The sequence below is a fragment of the Oncorhynchus masou genome, chromosome 8 (assembly GCF_036934945.1).
Source record: "Oncorhynchus masou masou isolate Uvic2021 chromosome 8, UVic_Omas_1.1, whole genome shotgun sequence".
Lineage (NCBI taxonomy): Eukaryota > Metazoa > Chordata > Actinopteri > Salmoniformes > Salmonidae > Oncorhynchus > Oncorhynchus masou.
This window is the reverse complement of record NC_088219.1, coordinates 14,095,456-14,115,357: the sequence shown is the minus strand read 5'-3', so window position 1 is coordinate 14,115,357 and position 19,902 is coordinate 14,095,456. Positions and strand designations below refer to the sequence as shown.

The window sequence follows — 19,902 nt, the reverse complement described above, 5'->3', positions numbered from 1 at the left end:
TTAAGAACAAATTATTATTTACAATGACATTCTACCCTGGCCAGACAACACTGGGCCAATTGTGCACAGATCGGGACTCCCGATCATGGCCGGTTGTGATACAGCCCGAGATTGAACCCAGGTCAGTAGTGACACCTCTAGCACTCTGATACAGTGTCTTAAACCACTGCCCACTCAGTCCCCCAAACCAAATCCTACCTGCCAGCCCAGTTGCTCTTAAAAAAGAAAAACAACATTTTTGAGACTATATCTATTCAATATACTCTAAACAAATTTCTTGTATCCTCTTCTCCCTCATACTAGATCTCAGCCTATCTTCTCCCCTCTGAAACTGCCCACACTGTAGCAATACATGCTCCACAGTCTCTATTTCCTGACATTAATCACAATTTCCTGTTGGATGCTTTCCTATCACATTTAAAGTCTTATTCAACCAGCTTGTCCCACCTTCTTGTAAAAATAGCCTCCTCTCTTCTGTCCCTTCCTGCCGTCCTCTCCAACTTTCCTCTGTACTTGAAATAAATGCCTGCTCTTAGTATCTCTATTCCACTGCTCCTGCCATCTCTGCACCATCACTGTCCATATCAGGCGTATTGCCTCTGCCCTTCTCATTGAAACTACAACAATATCCCCACTACTAAGTGCTTGTTTAAAAAGTACATCAACTGCCTCGTTCCTCTCTAACCCACGTTCCCCTTTATCTGTTTACCCATCTGTCTAATCCTGCCATGGGTTTGTAGTACATCACAAAGCAGGTCTTGTCTGCTATGTGAGCTAAAGAACTGCAGACTCATCAACACTGCACATGAATCAGAGCAAATAACTACTCTGTCTGGCTTGACTTCCTCCACCCACTACAAGGCCAACAGTATGGCCATCAGCTCCGCCACATATACAGCCAGGTGATCTGTAAAACGTTTCCTGACTGCCACCACACATTCCTGCACTACAAATAATGACCCAGTACGTCCTGTCCTTACTCATCATCCCAGCATGCCTGTAAAATCACTTTCGCAGGATGAGACACCCCATGTACCTGTAGGTATACCCAATAATTCATTGCCAGCTGTTGTCTCCTAATCTGCAAAGGCATATCCCCCATCTCCACCTGTAGTGCAGCCACTGGGGACATTCGAAACGCCCCACTACATATTTTGTCACACCCTGATCTGGTTAACCTGTCCTCGTGACTGTCTCCACCACCTCCAGGTGTCGCTTATTATCCCCGGTGTATATATCCCTGTGTTTCCTGTCTCTCTGTGCCAGTTTGTCTTGTTTTGCCAAGTCAACCAGCGGTTTTCCTTGTTCCTATTTTTACCCGTCTCTGTTTGTTTCTAGTCGTCCTGGTTTCGACCCTTGCCTGTCGTGACTCCGAACCCACCTGCCTATTCTGACTATCAGCCTGCCTATCCCCTTGTACTGTTTTTGGACTCAGATTTGGTTTCTGACCCCTGCCTGGCCTGACCTCGAAACAACCTATCGTCTGATACTGTTTGGACTCTGACCTGGTTTATGAACTCTCACCTGTCCCTGACCTACTCCCTTTATTATAATAAATATCGGAGCTCTGCCTCCTGTGTCTGCATTTGAGTCTCGCCTTGTGCCCTTATATATTCTGAGTCCCTGCCCCTGTATGACAATGAGGTCTGGGCTGCTAAACCATACTGTATACTGCCATAGTCTATTACAGATCGGATCAATCAATACATGGTCCTCAATGAAGAACGCCCAGCCCCCAACTCCTTCCCCGTCAGACAGAGCATCACATTTAGCACCTTCTTACACTTTCCCACCACTCTCTCAATGTGTTCTGCCCAAGTCAGTCTAGTGTCAAAGTATACCCCAAGGAACCTGAATTTCCCCATCCTCTCCAAGTTTCTCCCATATAACCTCAAGCATACCTCATCTCCCACCTTCCTCCTGGAAAAGAACACTGTGTTTTCTCTACAGAGAACCTGAATCCCCACCGCTCTACCTCATCAATTGCTTCCTGTCCCTTCCTGACTATGTATGGCACATTTCATCCCCTCTCCTATAAGGCCCCATCATCTGCAAATAACAACCTCCCAATATCCATCTGTACCTGAGAGTAAACATCATTGATCATGATTGAGAACAACAGTGGACTAATCACACTCCCCTGTGGTGTACCGTTATCCACCAGGTCGCTGCCTGATAGACTTCCCCACCCTCACCTGGATAAACCTTCCAAACAGGAAATCCTTTATCCAGTTGTATGTTCTTCCTCCTACCCCCATAATTTCAAGCTTGATTAACATATCATATGCATTATTCACATCAAAGACAGCTACAACAGTCTCCTTGTTCACCTGAGCCTTCCTGACCTCTGCTTCTAAGCAGAGCACTGGGTCCATAGTTACACTCCCCTTCCTAAACCCACTCTAATGATACTAGCCCCCTGCTCTCCAGGAAGTAAGTTAGCCTCTCCGTAATCATACTGTACATTCCATAATCTTACATACATATATATGATGTTACTGGCCGATAGCTTGTTGGCCTAGTTGGGTCCTTCCCTGGCTTCCAGATTGGTACCACTACTGCCTCCTTCCAGCTGTCTGGTAGTTTCTCCTCCCACACTCTGTTGTACAACACCAATACCTTATCCAGTGCCTCATCACTAAGATGGGTCAGCATAACATAGCACACCTCATCTTTCCCACGTGAAGTTAACCCAGCCTTACCTATTGCCCTTTTCATCTCTTCCATGGCAAATGGTGCATTCAACGCATCATTTACATCCTCTCTCCTATCCAGCACTCCAGGATGCTCCTCTCTCGTTCGCTCTCTCCCCCTCTGCCCCTCCTTTGACCATTTTTCAGAGCTATGCATTTGGACAAATGCTTTGACCATCATCTCTGCCTTCTCCTCCTCTGTTACTGCCACATCCTTCCCACTCATCAACACTGGGTAATCCCACAACCCTTGTGACCCCACTCATCCTCTTAATAATCCCCCATAAATGTTGCCCTTCCAATGGTGTCACATAACCTGACACCAACATGACCTCATTGCCTGACGGATAGTTCTCCTCACCGGGGCTTGGGCCGCTTATACTGAATCAGATGTTGGAAGTTATGTGTCCTTTTCAGTACTCTAAATGCCCTGTTCCTACTCCTCACCATTCCCCCTCACTTCTCCGTCCACCATGGGACTGTTTTCCTCCTCATCCCTGAACTCTTAGGTATAGCCTCAGTAGCGGCCCCCACTAACGCTGTTCTCACCGTTATTCATACTATCCACATCCCCTCTCATATCCACCCATCACCTGCTCACTGAGCTGCTGAAACTCATCCCACTTTGCCCTAACAAACAACCACCTGCCTACTCCATCCACTGACACCTCATCCCCCTCTGGCCTACTGTGCATACTATGGGGTAATAATCACTCCCTGCTGTCGACTCCTCCCTTAACTACCACTCAGATTCCTGCCATTGCACTAGATACGAGGTTCAAGGCAGACTCTTTCCCTGTGGCTACATCATTCCTGATCCCTTGGCTGTCATTCAGGCTTACCAAAGATTTCATTTCCATCTGATTTTCCATCACTTTGCCATTTTCATTCATCTGTTACACCTCCCCATCCCCACACTTCCCATACTCATGCTCCCCTCCATACCTGGCACACCTCTTTTTCTCTTTACAGGCTGTTGCCACATGCCCTCTGTCAGTTATATCATCTTAAAGGCTTCAGGACACACACCCTCACATAATATCTCATATATCCTAAGGGTTTCTTTATTTGGCAGTACCCTGTCCTTGAAGTGTAACAGAATAGACAGGTTATCTACCCTAACTCCACCTCTAGTTACTGGAAATCCTTGAACATTCACTAGAACTCCTCCTCTCAAGTTGTTGCTCTCCTCTTCAGTGCCAACACCGACAGGCCCTCCTGTTATCATCCCTTTAATCCACCGCTTCCCTGCTTGATCAGTCCAGCTGCTCCACACCTCTCCTGTTATCACCCCTTTAATCCACTGCTTGATCAGTCCAGCTGCTCCACACCTCTCCTGTTATCACCCCTTTAATCCACTGCTTGATCAGTCCAGCTGCTCCATACCTCTCCTGTTATCACCCCTTTAATCCACTGCTTGATCAATCCAGCTGCTCCACACCTCTCCTGTTATCACCCCTTTAATCCACTGCTTGATCAGTCCAGCTGCTCCACACCTCTCCTGTTATCACCCCTTTAATCCACTGCTTGATCAGTCCAGCTGCTCCACACCTCTCCTGTTATCACCCCTTTAATCCACTGCTTGATCAGTCCAGCTGCTTCACACCTCTCCTGTTATCACCCCTTTAATCCACTACCTGATCAGTCCAGCTGCTCCATACCTCTCCTGTTATCACCCCTTTAATCCACTGCTTGATCAGTCCAGCTGCTCCACACCACTTTACACTTCCCTATTTGCTTAACTCTGAGCTTTTTCCCTCTGCGCCAACATGAACACCAACAAGCTCCCATCTCTTAACACTTTAGCATTGACAGCTTCCCCATCAACTCTTTTATCACAGCCGTCAACCTTATCGGACTCATCGCCCCTAAACTTCAGACTGACAGCTCCTCACCTCCATGCACTGCTATTTTGATATGTGAGGTTTATTTTATATAATAGAAGTTTTGTAATGCTTAGGTTGTTACGAGTGTACTGATCTAAGTGTGATGCACGTGACATCCTGGCAACTTTGAGAAAAAAAATCTTATACCGGAGTTGTCCCTGTTGATATTCAAGAGGGTCTAAATCAAATCGCATGTTATTTGTCACAATGTGCCGAATACAACAGGTATAGTAGACCTTACCGTGAAATGCGGACTTACAAGCCCTTTCCCAACAATGCAGAGTTAGTTGGTACGAGGTAGTTGAAGTAATTGAGGTAATATGTACATGTAGGTTCGGGGTAAAAGTGGCTAGGTAATCATAATATATAATAAACAGAGTAGCAGCAGCTGTCACGACTTCCGCCGAAGTCGGTTCCTCTCCTTGTTCGGGCGGCGTTTGGTGGTCGACGTCACCGGTCTTCTAGCCATCGCCGATCCACCTTTCATTTTCCATTTGTTTTGTCTTGTTTTCCCACACACCTGGTTTACATTCCCTCATTATTTGACATGTATATAACCCTCTGTTCCTCCCATATATGTGTGTGGAATTGTTTGTTGTAAAGTGTATGTGCACTTCTGACTAGTTTTGCGACGGGGTATTTTCACCCGTATTTTGTTGTTCTGGGTGCAGCTTGTTTTTTTTTTTGCATTATTAAAGTGCTCCAGTTGTCACGCCCTGACCATAGAGAGCTGTGACATTGACTAGGGTGGGTTATCTAGGTGATTAATTATCTATGTTGGCCTGGTATGGTTCCCAATCAGAGGCAGCTGTTTATCGTTGTCTCTGATTGGGGATCATATTTAGGCAGCCATTTCCCCATTGTGGGATCTTGTCTAGGTATAGTTGCCTGCGAGCACTACTTTGAGCTTCAAGTTTCGTTTTTTTGCTTGATTGTTTTTTTCTTTGAGTTTCTCTTCCAAATAAAAAGGATGTAAACATACCACGCTGCATCTTGGTCCGCCCCTTGTAAGGATCGTGACACCAGTTGTTACCCATTCCTGCTCTCCCGCGCCTGACTTCCCTGCAGCCAGTTACGCACCGCTTACAGCAGCGTATGTGAAGAGTGTGAAAGTCTGTCTATGTGTGAGTGCGTGCGTGTGGCATCAATATGTGAGTGTGTGAACGTGTGGGTAGAGTCTAGTGAGTGAGCATAAAGCCAGTGTAAGATAATCCAAAATTAAAGGGGTCAATGCAAATAGTCTGGGTAGCCACTTGACTAACTGTTAAGCGGTCTTATGGCTTGGGGGTAGAAGCTGTGCAGGCCTTTTTGTCCCAGACTTGGCGCTCCGGTACCGCTTGCCGTGAGGTAGCAGAGAGAATAGTCTATGACTTGGGTGGCCGGGCCTTCCTCTGACACCGCCTGGTATAGAGGTCCTGGATGGCAGGGAGCTCTGCACCACTGATGTACTGGCTGTACGCAATACGCTCTGTAGTGTCTTACGGTCAGATGCCAAGCAGTAGCCATACCAAGTGGTGATGCAGCCAGTCAAGATGCTCTCGTTGGTGCAGTTGTATAACTTTGAGGATCTGAGGCCCATGCCAAACCTTTTTAGAGCCTCCTGAGAGGGAAGACATGACCTCTTAATGACTGTGTTGGTGTATTGGGACCATGATAGGTCCTTAGTGATGTGGACACTGAGGAACTTGAAGCTGTCGATCCCCTCCACTACAACCCTGTCGGTGTAAATGGGTGCATGCTCAGCTCCTTTATTTTCCTGAAGTTGAGGGAGAGGTTGTTGTCGTAGCACCATACTGCCAGGTCTCTGATCCCCTCCCAATAGGCTGTCTCATCGTTGTGTCGTCGGCAAACTTAATGATGGTGTTGGAGTCGTTCACAGCCACGCAGTCAAGGGTGAACAGGGAGTACAGGAGAGGACTAAGCACTCACCCCTGAGGGACCACCATGTTGAGGGTAACCATGGCGGATGTGTTTTTGCCTACCCTCACCACCTGGGGGCAGCCCACCAGGAAGTCCCGGATCCAATTGCAGAGGGAGGATCTATGCATATTCATGAGGCTACCATAGCGTCTCACTCTTCATTGTATATACAGGCGGTTGACGTCAACGTCCCTCATCTAATATTTTAAAAAGTATTCAAAGAATGAGATATATCCATCAATCCAAAAAAGAGGAAGACGGGACCGCAAGAGCTTGACAATCCGCCGTTCTGCTCTGTGGACAACAGTTAGAGTGAAAACACAAGCGTCTCATCATTCTATTTTAGTGACTCTGGTGATGGGTATGCCCAGAGTCTATATTGCTCTGGGTCTGGGTATGCCGATTCTGGATTCAAACACCTCAAACATCAGATTAACATTTTTCTACTGTGGTCTACTGATATTTTTGTCTTTGTCAGAGCCCAGTCTAGTCTGACATTCTCACCCCTGGGGAGCCTCAAGAGAGCAGGGGAAAAGGATAAAACTAACTAAATATAATATAAATGACACAGTTTGAACTCAAACACAATTCACAGAGAAATGTATTGAAATTTAGGAGTAAAATAACCAAACAAATTAAGCCCAATGAAACTTATAACAGTATGAAAATGTATGCATTCAGTCTGGATCTGAGGTTGATAGCTAAGCATGTGTGTCAAACTCATTCCACAGAGGGCCTAGTGTCTGCAGGTTTTTGTTTTTTCCTTTCAATTAAAGACCTAGACTATGGAGGACCAAGATGGCCGAAATAGATTTATTTATGTTTTCATTTGATTTGGGTCATCTTGGCCCTCCATACAAGTCACCAAACAGCAACATCACACGCTAAGATCATGTTCGAGCCTCAGATTGGACAGTCAAACCCACGTGCACATGCCATCATGGCTGAACAAATAAATACTATTTGTGTCCAGGGGCCTGTTGCACAAAACTAGGATAAGGGATTAAGCCAGGATATCTTGGTGATCCTGGCTCAATTGATCCGTAATCCGGTTGCACTAAAGATGGATAGGGGGCAGGAGGATATGTTATGGTATAAATTACCATGGAGATTTATTCTGTGGAGCTAGCCTGCTCCAGACCAGGCTAAATTCCAGGATCTATTTAATCTCATCCCTAATGTCAGTCAGCAGTCACCACAAATGGAAACCAATAGTTATTTCACTGCTCACTATACATTGTTATCACATATAACTAGACCCACTGTTATTATTTAAACGTTTGTGATCATTAATTTCAATGATTTTGGATAAAAAATGATTTTTAGATGATGTTGCTATCATTAGATAATTTACAGTTTCCCATAGACTATAAGGCTATATATAAAATGATAGAATATTAGGGCCACAGAGGGAAAAAAACACAAGTCATAATATTGTAACCAGTTGTTTTAAAGGAGGACAGTTGTTAAAATGACAGATGTGGGGCATTTCGTGAAATTGTACTTCAGTATGGTTTCATAAACAAAGACATGCTGATGTGCCAGAATATTAAGTATCACATTGTCATAAGTATCAAAACTGTAAAAACAATATGTAGCTTTTCTGCAGAAAGAACCAGCCTCATAAATGTATGACTTTATCCTTTTTCTTCAGTGTGGCCCTAGTACTCTGTCATATAAACAAATACACATTCCATATGAATATAAAAACACAATGTGTAACATTATGTTCCTTTATTGAATAAGGACAAAACAAAGCAGGTAAACCATCAGCTCCTTTCGAAACTGAAGTCACAGTGACTCTACAAGATGGAAAGCACAGAATCCAAGCATATTATACAAAATGATACATACACATTCAAAGGTCTGTATATAACACACCCTGCATGTCTGCACACTAAAATAAATGCAGGACAAATCCATACACATCAACTGAACAGACAAATGAATGGATGCAGTAGCCTCCCTGCAGCCTTGTATTACACACAGTATACCGCACAAACATCATAAGAGGCCAAATTCGTCAAAAAACGAACCCAAAAAACCCAAATTCCTCTGCCACCGCAGGACATATTTAACCAAAATTGAAAGCACACATACTAACTAAAATAATTCAACACATATTGGTCCCTCAGCAGCCGACCACTGTCGTCATCAGGGAAGATTGCCGGATTGTCCCAGTCCATGGCTGGTGGCACTCTGGGGGCCCTCTCCTTCCTCAGGCAGGCCACATTGTGGAGGACAGCACAAGCCACAGTAATATCACATGCCCTAACAGGGCTGACCCTTAATTTGTGAAGGCAGTGAAAGCGTGCCTTCAGGAGGCCAAAGGTCATTTCAACTCTGGCCCTGGTCCTGGCATGGGCATGGTTGTAGGCCTGCTGTGCTTCCTGGGGGTCTGTGAAAGGTGTCAGGAGAAAAGGCTGGCAGCCATACCCCCTGTCTCCCAGCAACACACCAGAGAATTCACCTGTCAACACAAAATCTCATCATTACTACCTCATAAACACAGTGATATTCTTGACACAGCCATGATGGTTATAAATAGGGGTTGTGTGGCTTACCTTGTGATAGGCACTGATAGATTTCAGAGGCCCGAAAGATTCTGGAGTCATGGACTGAGCCAGGCCATTTTGCCACAACATTGCTGATCACACAGTCAGCATTGCAGACCATCTGAAATCATAAGATGAGGAATATTACACCAATCAATGCACATCACTGGCAATGCAGAGTGTTCGTCAATGGACAATATCAAAAAGTTATGTTCACCTGAACATTAATGCTGTGAAAGGATTTCCTATTCACAAAATCGGCCTCATGGGCACCTGAGGGGGCTTTTATCCTTATGTGTGTGCAGTCCACTGCACCAATGACATTGGGGAAACCTGTCACACAAAGTAATGAGTATCCTACTATGTGTTAACAGTTGTCCTGTAATTTGTAGATCCTCTTACCTGCAATCCTATAGAACTCCTCTTTGATGTCACAGAGTCTTCTGTGGCCAGGGAAGGAGATGAAGACATCTGCTAATGCTTTGATAGCCAGACACACACTCCTTATTGTGCGGCAAATTGTGGCCTTGTTCAGCTGTTCTGCATCCCCCACTGAGTACAGGAAGGCTCCACTAGCAAAAAAGCGCAAGGCCACACAAACCATTTGCTCCACACTCAGTGCATGGCTCCGTGCAGTGCGGTGCTTAATCCTGGGACCCAGTAGTCTGCATAGATACCTGATGCCATCTGCAGAAAACCTGTATCTTTCATATAGATGGTCATCAGGGAAGGCCAGTGGGTCCAACCGGTCCCTGAAGACCCTTTCTCGCCTGAAGGCTCTCCTCAGCACAAGTGCTTCTTCATCCACCACATCTCGCACGAATGGGCATGCCATTGTCAGAGCAGAAAGGAACACACAATTTTGGGCCTTCGTATAGGCTAGTGGCCACACCTGGTGCTGGGGGGGTGGGCAAAAGAGGGCGATGCCTTATAACGATGACTTGGTTGTACTGATTGCTGGGAAAATAAAAAACCTTAGAAAGATGCCACCGTCCTGTGTGCTCACAATAAGAGCTCATATGTCATGGCTCACTTGACTTTACGAGAATATACCTAATTTTTATTTTGAGCTGTGTCATCTTCTTGGAGCTGGGGGAGGAAAGAAAAATAATGATTAATACATTTGTGTTACAGTTAGCATACAGTGTACATTGAAGGCATATCTCACCTCCCTCTCAAGTTTTTTTATTTCAAGGTCCAGTTTCCTAATTGTCCTCTTTTTATTTCGGACTCCAGTGCAAGATTTTCCATCTTTTTCTTCTTGTACTGAATGTCTATGTCTGCCAGTTCTATTTGGCGCTGGAGGTGGTTGCCATACAACTTTCTGATAGCTTGTGAGCTCTGTGAACACAATACAATTAGCGCAGCTGGAATTTGGCAGGATGTGGTGTCCTTTTATTAATACGCACTATGTTGCCAGGCTGGTTTTCCCACTGTATAGCATCTGGGTCCTGTAAAATAAATTAGATTTTTTGATTTTGATGAGGACTCCTCACCATTGTAGAGTAAATAGTACTTTCACAGTCTTAACATGATACCTCATGCCTTCTGGAATCCAGAGAGATGGTCTCCTCCTCATCATCGTCTCCATCATGTGCTGTTGCTGCTGCACTGGGGCCTTCACCCTATCACATTTAATCGGATTCATATTGAAGCTAGTAGACAAGACATGCCAGGCCTACAGTATGCCTTTGATGGAGTACTCACTGGATCAGCATCGTCTGGTGCTTGTGCTGGTGGCTCTAACAGGAACACAGTGCTGCCAGACACTGCAAGGCAATAGGTAAACCAAAGTCAGACAGTCCAAATTGATTCAATATGAATGTGGTTGTATCCCATGTAGAGATGGAAGGACATACCTTGAATGAAGCGGGTGGCATCTTGGGAGGAACCTATGCTCGTCTCTTTCCCCCAGGGATCCCCTCTAAGACGGGCCTGCCTTTATTTAGCTCCAAGGCCATGTCCTCTGCTGGGGTAAGGTCAGCCTTTGGTGACCCACCACCCGTGCCTTGTCTGTGGGTATTCTTTTTCACTGCTAAAACAGTACAGACAATGTGTGAGCAGGCACCTTCTGGGTACAATATATGCTTGTGCTTTGTTAAATATTAGTCAGGGACCATACCATTCTGCAGAATGTTCTTGTATTTGATTTTGACCTGCTGCCATGTCCGTTTTGGCCCGTTCATGTTTAATCTACACACACACACACACACACACACACACACATTTAATGGAGTCACACTGCAAAAAATTACTTGGTATTTTTGTCTTGTTTTCAGTAAAAATATCAAAAAATTTATCATAGCTTTATACAGTGTGATGGAGTTACTTTACACAATTTCACTCATATCTGCAGTGCATTTCAATTAAACATTTAACCGTTTCATAATTACAGTACAACTGCATTTTTGGAGATGTGAATTAAATATTTGAATTGTAATTGTGATGTTTCAGCGGAGCGGTGAGTGTGTAATTGTGCACTACTTACGCATTCAGGCGGTCTGCAATACTTTGCCACGCTTTTTCTCTTTGCTTTATCACTGTGGCGGTGTTGCCTTTCTTCTTAATTATATCTTTTACCTCCTCGTATGCCTCCATGAGGATTTGTGCTTCCGACGGGGAAAAGTACGCGGCTCTAGTTGCCATGGTAAATCAGTTAATCTGTGATCTGTGGCGGGGTCTATTTGAGTGAGCCGTGAGCGCGCACCTATCCAGGATTGGTTTCACCTGGCTTAATGAATCCGTGTCTGCTCATCCTGGTTTGGTCTTTGTGCAACCAATTAAGCCTGGACGCACATGTTTTGGCTTCATTGAGCTCAGCTGAGTCATTTATCCCGGATGTCTTAATTCTACTTTTGTGCAACAGGCCCCAGGTTAAACGTGTAACGTCCCTCATTATAAACAAACAGTCGGCTAATGCATAATTTTCAGATAATTTAGAAGCGATTGTTAGACGAAACAACAATGTCATTGAACCAATTGACAGAGATCTGGACATTCATCAGCAAAGACCCAGTGCAAGCTGATCGTATTTGTGACAACCAAAGTGAAGTCAAAATTATTGACGAAATCGAAGTGTGTCAGCTGTATGGTGATTTGCGATTCGTAACTTACATTTTACCGGTACCACCAGTAGTAGTAGGCAAACCGATAACCCAAGACGTAATGCGTTTGAAGTGATGATGCGCTGCCGAGAACAGCTAGCATGTCCAGCAAAGTACATCGCCAGTTGCAAGCACACACTTCGTGCCGATCAGCAGCTCCACAATGATGTTATCGACTGTCTCCAAGGTGGCAGCCAGACGAGACAATCAAAGGAGGATACGGTGAGCAAAGTTACTGGGCTCGAAATTAGTTAAGGTTGCTCTAATTGTGTTTGAGTTCTAATTGTGCATGTTAACATTTTTATTTTGATGATGATAGGCTATACTCTATGGCTGGATTTATGTTTTGTTTTTTTGGCTGACCTGAAAGATTGACCCTCTTTCTACTAGGCATAATAGTCTGAGAGGACTAATCATATCAGTATGAATATTTTGTTAACGCCTATAGGCTACAGAGATGCATTCAGGTAATGAATTAATTATACAAAAACATGTTTAATTTGATTACAATTGTCAAGCATTCTTGATTGACATTACCCGATGCATCACATTAAATTACGAGATTGGATTGCACTTTTATTTTCCAGGAATAAAGAAACTGTCACAAGATTCTCTTCCCATTGTTTCATTTCTCATGGTTATAACAACATTGTAACATCTGCATTCTTTTCGCATGGAATGACTCTTGAAGCCACGTTAGGCCTAGAACCTGCACAAGCACCTAGGACAATTGGATAAAGTACTGTTATTTCTTATCCACCAATATGTTATTTTTTGCTCACTCGCCTCACTTTTCTGGGGGGAAAATCCATTAAACAGTGAATCAATTTTGTCTGGCTTAACAATTTATTCAGTATCCCAGGGGTAGGCAACCCTGGTCCTGGATCAAGTCTTTGATTTAACTGAGTTGGAAGATCAGGTGTGTTGAATTTGGGCAATCATTGAACTAATCAATTAGCTCAGTTGGTCAGGCGTAGTGCCTAGTTGGAACAAAATGCCCCCCAGGAAAAGTGGAAACTGAGGAGGAACACATGGACAGAAGATCTGACTGGTCTGTTGTAATGGAGAGGTTGCTCTCAGATTCACTGACGCTGCTAGTTTGGGGAACCAGACTGTACTCACGAACAGGACAGGCAAGCTCAGTGAAGTTAGACTGGAAGCAAACACCTTCGGAGATGTGAAGCCAGGCCTTCAAGGGTAGAGGTTATGTAATAAGAGATTTGATTTACACTGTAGATAACAGTACCACTTGTAAGATATAAAGATTATAATGAAGTGCAGTGAATGGTAAAGAGCAATCAGTGATAAATAGTACCTCTACAGTGTCCTTGTCAAGAAGGTCCTTCAGGCTCTTTACTGGATTAGGCACAATGGGAATGAGGATGAATCTCAGTCGTTCTCTACAAAGAGATAGGGTCAGTTCAGAATCAGAGTATCACTTTTTTTCAGAGGAAGAATGGAGGAGACTGATTTTTTTATAATGTAAACTATACCCCTTGATTTTAGTCTTTATTTGGGCCTAAGTGTGGCGTTAACTTCTGTTGGCAAACCCACCTTTCCCTGTAGACCAGCATGCAGGACAATATGAAGAGTGTCATGGTACCCACTAATGACAGTACTGGCTTCCACACAGACATTGAGCTGCCAGATATGTCTAGGCCAAAGAGAAAGGTTGACATAACAAAGTCCTGACAGAAGTCTGAGCACTACTCTATAACCATAAAGCCAAGCAGAGATGTTGTATATATTTACCTGTGATGTTATTTCCCTTCATGGAATCCCATTGAATGGGCTGACTCCATTCACTCCAGAACTTGGACTCTCCACACATGTCGTTTACTCGTGCTCTCACTTGAAACTCATACCGACTGCTCTTTAACGGGAAAGCCACAGCATACTTCTGTTCCTTGCTTGGAGTAGAAGTCTGAAGAAAGGAACAAAGAGAGTGGAGGAGAGAGACAGTTCTTTCAAAGATTTGTCCAGCATTTTGTTGAAAAATGACCAGTAGGCTACAGTGTCCAAACAGTGGTCCAGCTCCTGAGTCCTGACCCATGCCCACCTTCCACTTGTCGCTGTTTATTCTGTAGCGAACTTCACTCTCAATGCAGGTGTTCTTGCTGTTGTTCCAGTACAGATTCAGCTCTGGGTCTTTGTTCATCTCAACTGACAGGTTGACAGGAGGGTAAAGCTTCACTAGAAAAAGCGTTAAGGAGGGTCAAATGTTAACGACACATCAAATGAAGATTGAAATAGGAAAAACACATGTTAAATAGCCTAAAGATGACTATTGCTCTTCATGTTACATGCTGTTATGTATGTAAGGTTCTGATTTGATTGAGAAAAAGAACCTACCCATGCTTTTCAGGTTATGGTTCTGCACATAACTGTTGTTCTGATGGACCAGCTTGGTTGTCAGTGTTCTAAACCTGTCAGACTTGTCATAGGACAGTCTACATCCCACAGCATAACTCTTCTCCTGGAGATATGTTGTGCACTCCTCCATATTCCTTTTGATGGACCTAAACACATACCATGTGAAAATGATGGATGATAATTAGTACCAAACATTTGACAGTCACTATCACATCTCTCTAGGTCTTGAAATCCCTTTCAAGGAGGAAACTCACTCACTTCAACCACAAACAATGTGTAGCATCCATCACATGGATACACGGCAAGCATTTTGTACCAAAGAGCTCAACACCCATCGCCCAACACGTATGTTGAAAGTAAGACAGGGTACTGCCATTGCACTAACCTCTTGTGGAAGAAGGTGTAGTTGACCTCTGGACTCCTCTGTTCACTCCAGGTGCAGTTGACATAATCCAGGTTAATGATCAGGCAGTTTACATCTGCAAAAGCATCAGAAATTTCCATTAAAACCTCCTAAGGTCGATTTCTACACCCGCGTGGACATCTAATTAGCGTAATACAAACATCCTCAATATAAATATCTCTCACTTTAAGCAAGAGATATCTGTTTTCTTTTCATTGGATGCATTCAAATCCACCACATCCGCCTATTTAACACTTCCGCATCTGTGGTGAAAGGTGACAGAGCTAGAGTGGTGTTTGTCAGACCTGGAGACATCCCATCTGTGGTGAAAGGTGACAGAGCTAGAGTGGTGTTTGTCAGACCTGGAGACATCCCATCTGTGGTGAAAGGTGACAGAGCTAGAGTGGTGTTTGTCAGACCTGGAGACATCCCCAAAATCAATCTTATCATAAAATCGTCTGTAGGGTCCGAACGGTTTGGCCTACGAACTATTTTGATGACTCTATGGAAGGATGACTCCCACAAGCGTCTTGGGACTCGCCTGAAGTTGGTCCAGCCGATATGCCAACTTCTATTAATATGACCCCTCTGTGTGAATGTTTGTGTAATGTGTATGACCCCTCTGTGTAATGTTTCTAGGATGCCCACATGTCTCACAAGACTTGTCTGAAGGTCCCCCGGTTCCAGTCAAAAACATTTATCAAAGTATACATATGGAGACAGTTTAGTGCCAAAAATAAGGGGTTAAATACATGTATATCTCTCAGATATAGGACAGACACTTCAGAACAAATTTCCTTTCGATTTTGTTGTTGTTAAGGGACTGTTGTTCCATGTAGGGAATCTGTTATTCAATGTGTTTGTGTGGGCTAATAGCAGTAAGGCCCCAAATAATTATTATCTGAGTTTTTTCGCCCCTGCCTTCTGGAGTCCTCCTTGCTAGCTAGCTGGAGCGACACGGGTAGAGAACATCCTTCGCGCCCACCTGCCCTCAGCGTCCTTAACAGAACTGCGGGAAAACAGTGCCAGACAGGCAGGGGTGAAGGACACTGTCGACCGTTGTACGGCTGGGCTAGCTACAGTTGTCGCCCTTGCCCCTTCTGTGGGGTTTTTGCGGCTGGCATCCAACATTACTGTGCATTGACGCCACCTACTGTACTGGAGCGCCCCCACCTCCCGCCTGTCCTAACTTAAAAATGGACCAATGAATAAAGGGGTTCCTGCACCTGCAGGAATGCTCACATGCATGAACACCTTGAATTACATGCCACAGTTGCGCCCTTCTCATAAAAACAGCTGGGCGTAAAAAGGTCACAAGCGAAACTTTCTTGCAAAAACCACGCTTCAGTAACCACGTTTCCATCTAACCATTTCATGCGGATTAATTACCTGACGCATAAAAATCCACGAAGGGGCTGATGGAACCATGAAATACTAGTACAATTTTAAAATGCAGACATACAAATTGTCAGATACACATGGTAGAATCTTTGTGCTTCTGGAAAATGAATTATGTGAGAAACGGCTGTGGAGACGCATTTATGCGCAAATATTGATATAATAACCATCATATCGAAGTAAAATTGGGAGTCACAATATTATATGTTCTGTGATCCTCCCACTACGGCTCGGGAAAGCATGCAATTTATAAGGATACAGATGAATTAAATTATGATAAACTACACAAGGTGGTGAATGTGCAAGGTGATGAGCTTGATACTCCTTTCCTATAAATATATAGGGTATTATTCTGGTGACATGATGATTGATGCTTGGCTGCCGTTTGACAAATATCGCTCTTATCCATAATGGTCTCATGTATCTACCAGCAGTTGGCTAAACCACATGTGCCAAGACCAGAGTGGGCACATTTGCTATGTAATGCAACCGTTTTTGTGACAAAACCATCAGTAGAGTTGACAATGTGATGGAAACCCATTTAACTTGTATTTTTCATTCGGTACATGTGCATTTAAAGGCAAACTTCATTTTTATATGCATTAGGTCATACGCACAGACTTTAATCTGCAAAAATTCAATTTGATGGAAACACATCTCTGGTGGGAAAATGCACATCTTTTTTTAATGCAGATTTTTAGAATATTCACATGAAGATCTGTTGCAAATTGGATGGAAACATAGCTCATTTCTTATAAAATTGAAGTGGTTGAAGTGTTTCCATGACCCATTTAATTAAATTGTGCATTAATAAACTGGCGAAAGCCTATGTGCCCTCCCACATATCTGTTTCATGTCTCAGGTATATCCTATGTCTCAAAAGCCACCCCTGTTGAACAGATAAAAATGTTAATCTTTAGATAGTTTCTCCGATATCTGCCATTTTCATTACATTGCTTTAGTCAAATAAACCTGGGTCAATGGAAACCTGCCTATTGAAAACCTATTGAATCCTTTAAAGGGGAGCTGTGGTATATCAAGATGAGTTGCATAATTACATTTGATGTTACCAGATTTCTAAGAGACAAATCAGATAACATATTGAGGGGTCTATACATTCATGTATATCATGACTACACTCTTAGAAAAAAATATGCTATCTAGAACCTAAAGGGGTTCTTTGCCTTTCCCCATAGGAGAACCCTTTTGGTTCCAGGTAGAACCCTTTACACAAAGGGTTCAACATGGAACCCAAATGTGTTCTACCTGGAACCAAAAAGGGTTCTCCTATATGGACAGCCAAATAACCATTTTCTAAGATTGCAGAGTACTTTTCCACCATCACATTGAATTAAATTAATAATTTTATCAGTATGTGAATGTATGAGACAAGATGGATGGCCATGTTAACCCTGGGTTAGGGTTAGGGATAGGGAAACCACAAAGTAGTTGACGTCAATCTCAGACTAGCAGGGGACTTTTGGTGTCACAGCAGCAATAGAAATGGCACATGAAACAGTCTTTAGTTCCCATTTCTTAGTATTTTGTGAAGGAGAGGCCATCATTGAAAAAAAACTTATGGTTCCATATATAGGTTATGTAATAGTTTGATCACATTAATTAATAGAGTACCTGGTATGACATGGCATTGGCCTATAAAAGAGTAGGCCTATAATTACTATAACTTATATATATATGTTGCCATTTTACTATGTAATTCAGAAGTTAATAGTAGGTAAATAGTAATAAACTAAACATATAAAGTTGAACCAAAAACATGACTACAAATATAATAATAACAAATAATTGTCAACTGAGAGCATGAAACCACCAACTCACAATGAGAGTAGGCCTACACCAAATCAAGGGACAAACTAAAACTAACTCCCTGATTAACACAATAAATTATAATAAATCCTCCTATGACAAGGTCAAAAACAGTGTCAAAAGTTGAGGGCACATTGGCCAGATGTGTTTTCATTGCACCAGGTCTTAAACATGTTTAATAAGCTAACATTATTCATAAATATTTAATATCACAGGTGTAGCATCCAACAGGACAATCTTACTGGGGGTGGAGGGAGCCTCATATCCTTGGAGAGAGATGAGGAGAAACAGCCAGCTTCCAACCATCTTCATGTCAAAATGTGTCTTCCTCTTCACTCCCCTTTACTTCCTCTCTTTTATACAGCTACGGTAGGCCTACATGTGTGCTACATTTCCTGTGGCAGTGGCCACATCATCTACTCTATAAAAAAATACAGGAAAAGTCTGACAATCAAAGCAGCTAAATAACAAGCAAACAATGTTATAACACATATATTAACTTTCTACAAACTGATATATAAACATGTATAATCTGATCCTTCAAATAAAGTGCTTTAAAGGGTTACCCATAATTGTTTCTGACGGTTTTAAAGAATGAGTGGAACACCTTGCATTCTGGATAGGGTATGCATTAATCCATAAAGCAATTTATGACATCCATTGTGGATATTGAGAGAAAGAAAAGAGAGTATTTCACTTTTAGCTTCCCGATCAAAAAACCCCCCCCAGAAAACCAAAGAAAATGAACAACAATTACAATTGGTTTGATGAAGAATGCAAAAACCTAAACAAACAACGACACAAAGAGTTATCTGTCCAAAATGGAGATGTATGGTTAAATCACTTCTCCAATCTTTTTGGCTCTATAACAAAGAACAAACAGCAAAAACATATACATGATCAAAACCAAATCTTAGAATCAACTATTAAAGACTACCAGAACCCACTGGATTCTCCAGTTACCTTGAATGAACTACAGGACAAAATTAAAACCCTCCAACCCAAAAAGGCCTGTGGTGTTGAAGGTATCCTCAATGAAATGATAAAATATACAGATAACACATTTCAATTGACTATACTTAAACTATGTAATATCATCCTTAGCTCTGGCATCTTCCCCAATATGTGAAACCAAGGACTGATCACTCCAATCTGCAAAAGTGGAGACAAATTTGACCACAATAACTACAATGGGATATGCGTCAACAGCAACCTTGGGAAAATCCACTGCATTATCATTAACAGCAGACTTGAACATTTCCGCAGTGAAAACAATGTACTGAGCAAATGTCAAATTGGCTTTTTCCAAAGTATTGTATGACAGACCACATATTCACCCTGCACACCCTAATTGACAAACAAACAAACCAAAACAAAGGCAAAGTCTTCTCCTGCTTTGTTGATTTAAAAAGCATTTTCACTCAATTTGGCATGAGGATCTGCCCACAAATTGATGGAAAGTGGAGTTGGGGGGCAAGCTTAAGCCCCACCCCCTTCAACATGTATACAGTTGAGGTCAGAAGTTTACATACACATAGGTTGGAGTCATTAAAACTCATTTTTCAACAACTCCACAAATTTCTTGTTAACAAACTATAGTTTTGGCAAGTCGGTTAGGACATCTACTTTGTGCATGACACAAGTCATTTTTCCAACAATTGTTTAGAGACAGATTATTTTACATATAGCTCACTGTATCACAATTCCAGTGGGTCAGAAGTTTACATACACTAAATTGACTGC

The 19,902-nt window shown here is 42.9% G+C and overlaps 2 protein-coding genes across 3 annotated transcripts; both read right to left on the bottom strand.

Moving 5' to 3' along the window:
- Nucleotides 1-8,232: 8,232 nt before the first annotated feature.
- On the bottom strand, nucleotides 8,233-10,965 carry LOC135544144 (putative nuclease HARBI1). Of its 2 annotated transcripts, XM_064971551.1 has the most exons (9): nucleotides 10,914-10,965; nucleotides 10,762-10,823; nucleotides 10,593-10,679; nucleotides 10,464-10,505; nucleotides 10,223-10,395; nucleotides 10,108-10,143; nucleotides 9,457-10,011; nucleotides 9,064-9,175; nucleotides 8,233-8,969 (listed from the first exon to the last, which is right to left on the bottom strand). In XM_064971551.1, exons 7-9 carry the CDS (start codon nucleotides 9,523-9,525, stop codon nucleotides 8,599-8,601), a joined length of 552 nt encoding a protein of 183 aa, XP_064827623.1. In that variant the 5' UTR covers nucleotides 9,526-10,011; nucleotides 10,108-10,143; nucleotides 10,223-10,395; nucleotides 10,464-10,505; nucleotides 10,593-10,679; nucleotides 10,762-10,823; nucleotides 10,914-10,965; the 3' UTR covers nucleotides 8,233-8,598. The 2 variants fall into 2 exon arrangements, with proteins under 2 accessions (XP_064827623.1, XP_064827624.1); XM_064971552.1 differs by lacking the exons at nucleotides 10,108-10,143; nucleotides 10,223-10,395; nucleotides 10,464-10,505; ... (1 more) ...; nucleotides 10,762-10,823; nucleotides 10,914-10,965 and having other exon boundaries at nucleotides 9,457-10,019.
- Nucleotides 10,966-10,972: 7 nt separating this feature from the next.
- Nucleotides 10,973-18,476, bottom strand: LOC135544143 (cytokine receptor common subunit gamma-like). The gene is made up of 10 exons (XM_064971550.1): nucleotides 18,402-18,476; nucleotides 14,917-15,010; nucleotides 14,511-14,677; nucleotides 14,218-14,351; nucleotides 13,911-14,082; nucleotides 13,713-13,812; nucleotides 13,474-13,558; nucleotides 13,281-13,347; nucleotides 11,177-11,247; nucleotides 10,973-11,089 (listed from the first exon to the last, which is right to left on the bottom strand). The coding sequence occupies exons 1-9, from the start codon at nucleotides 18,469-18,471 to the stop codon at nucleotides 11,243-11,245; spliced, it is 894 nt and encodes a 297-aa protein (XP_064827622.1). The 5' UTR covers nucleotides 18,472-18,476; the 3' UTR covers nucleotides 10,973-11,089; nucleotides 11,177-11,242.
- Between the last annotated feature and the right edge of the window lie 1,426 nt (nucleotides 18,477-19,902).

Bases quoted from the DNA above. Each gene is read 5' to 3' on its own strand.
- LOC135544144 (XM_064971551.1), bottom strand. From the start codon at position 9,525: ATGTCTTCATCTCCTTCCCTGGCCACAGAAGACTCTGTGACATCAAAG. The intron at 9,176-9,456 runs GTAAGAGGATCT...TTATGATTTCAG, and splicing joins GGAGTTCTATAGGATTGCAG to ATGGTCTGCAATGCTGACTG. The intron at 8,970-9,063 runs GTAAGCCACACA...TTGTGTTGACAG, and splicing joins CTATCAGTGCCTATCACAAG to GTGAATTCTCTGGTGTGTTG.
- LOC135544143 (XM_064971550.1), bottom strand. From the start codon at position 18,471: ATGAAGATGGTTGGAAGCTGGCTGTTTCTCCTCATCTCTCTCCAAGGA. The intron at 15,011-18,401 runs GTAAGATTGTCC...ATGCTTTTGCAG, and splicing joins TGAGGCTCCCTCCACCCCCA to ATGTAAACTGCCTGATCATT. The intron at 13,348-13,473 runs GTACTATTTATC...CTACCCTTGAAG, and splicing joins TTGACAAGGACACTGTAGAG to GCCTGGCTTCACATCTCCGA.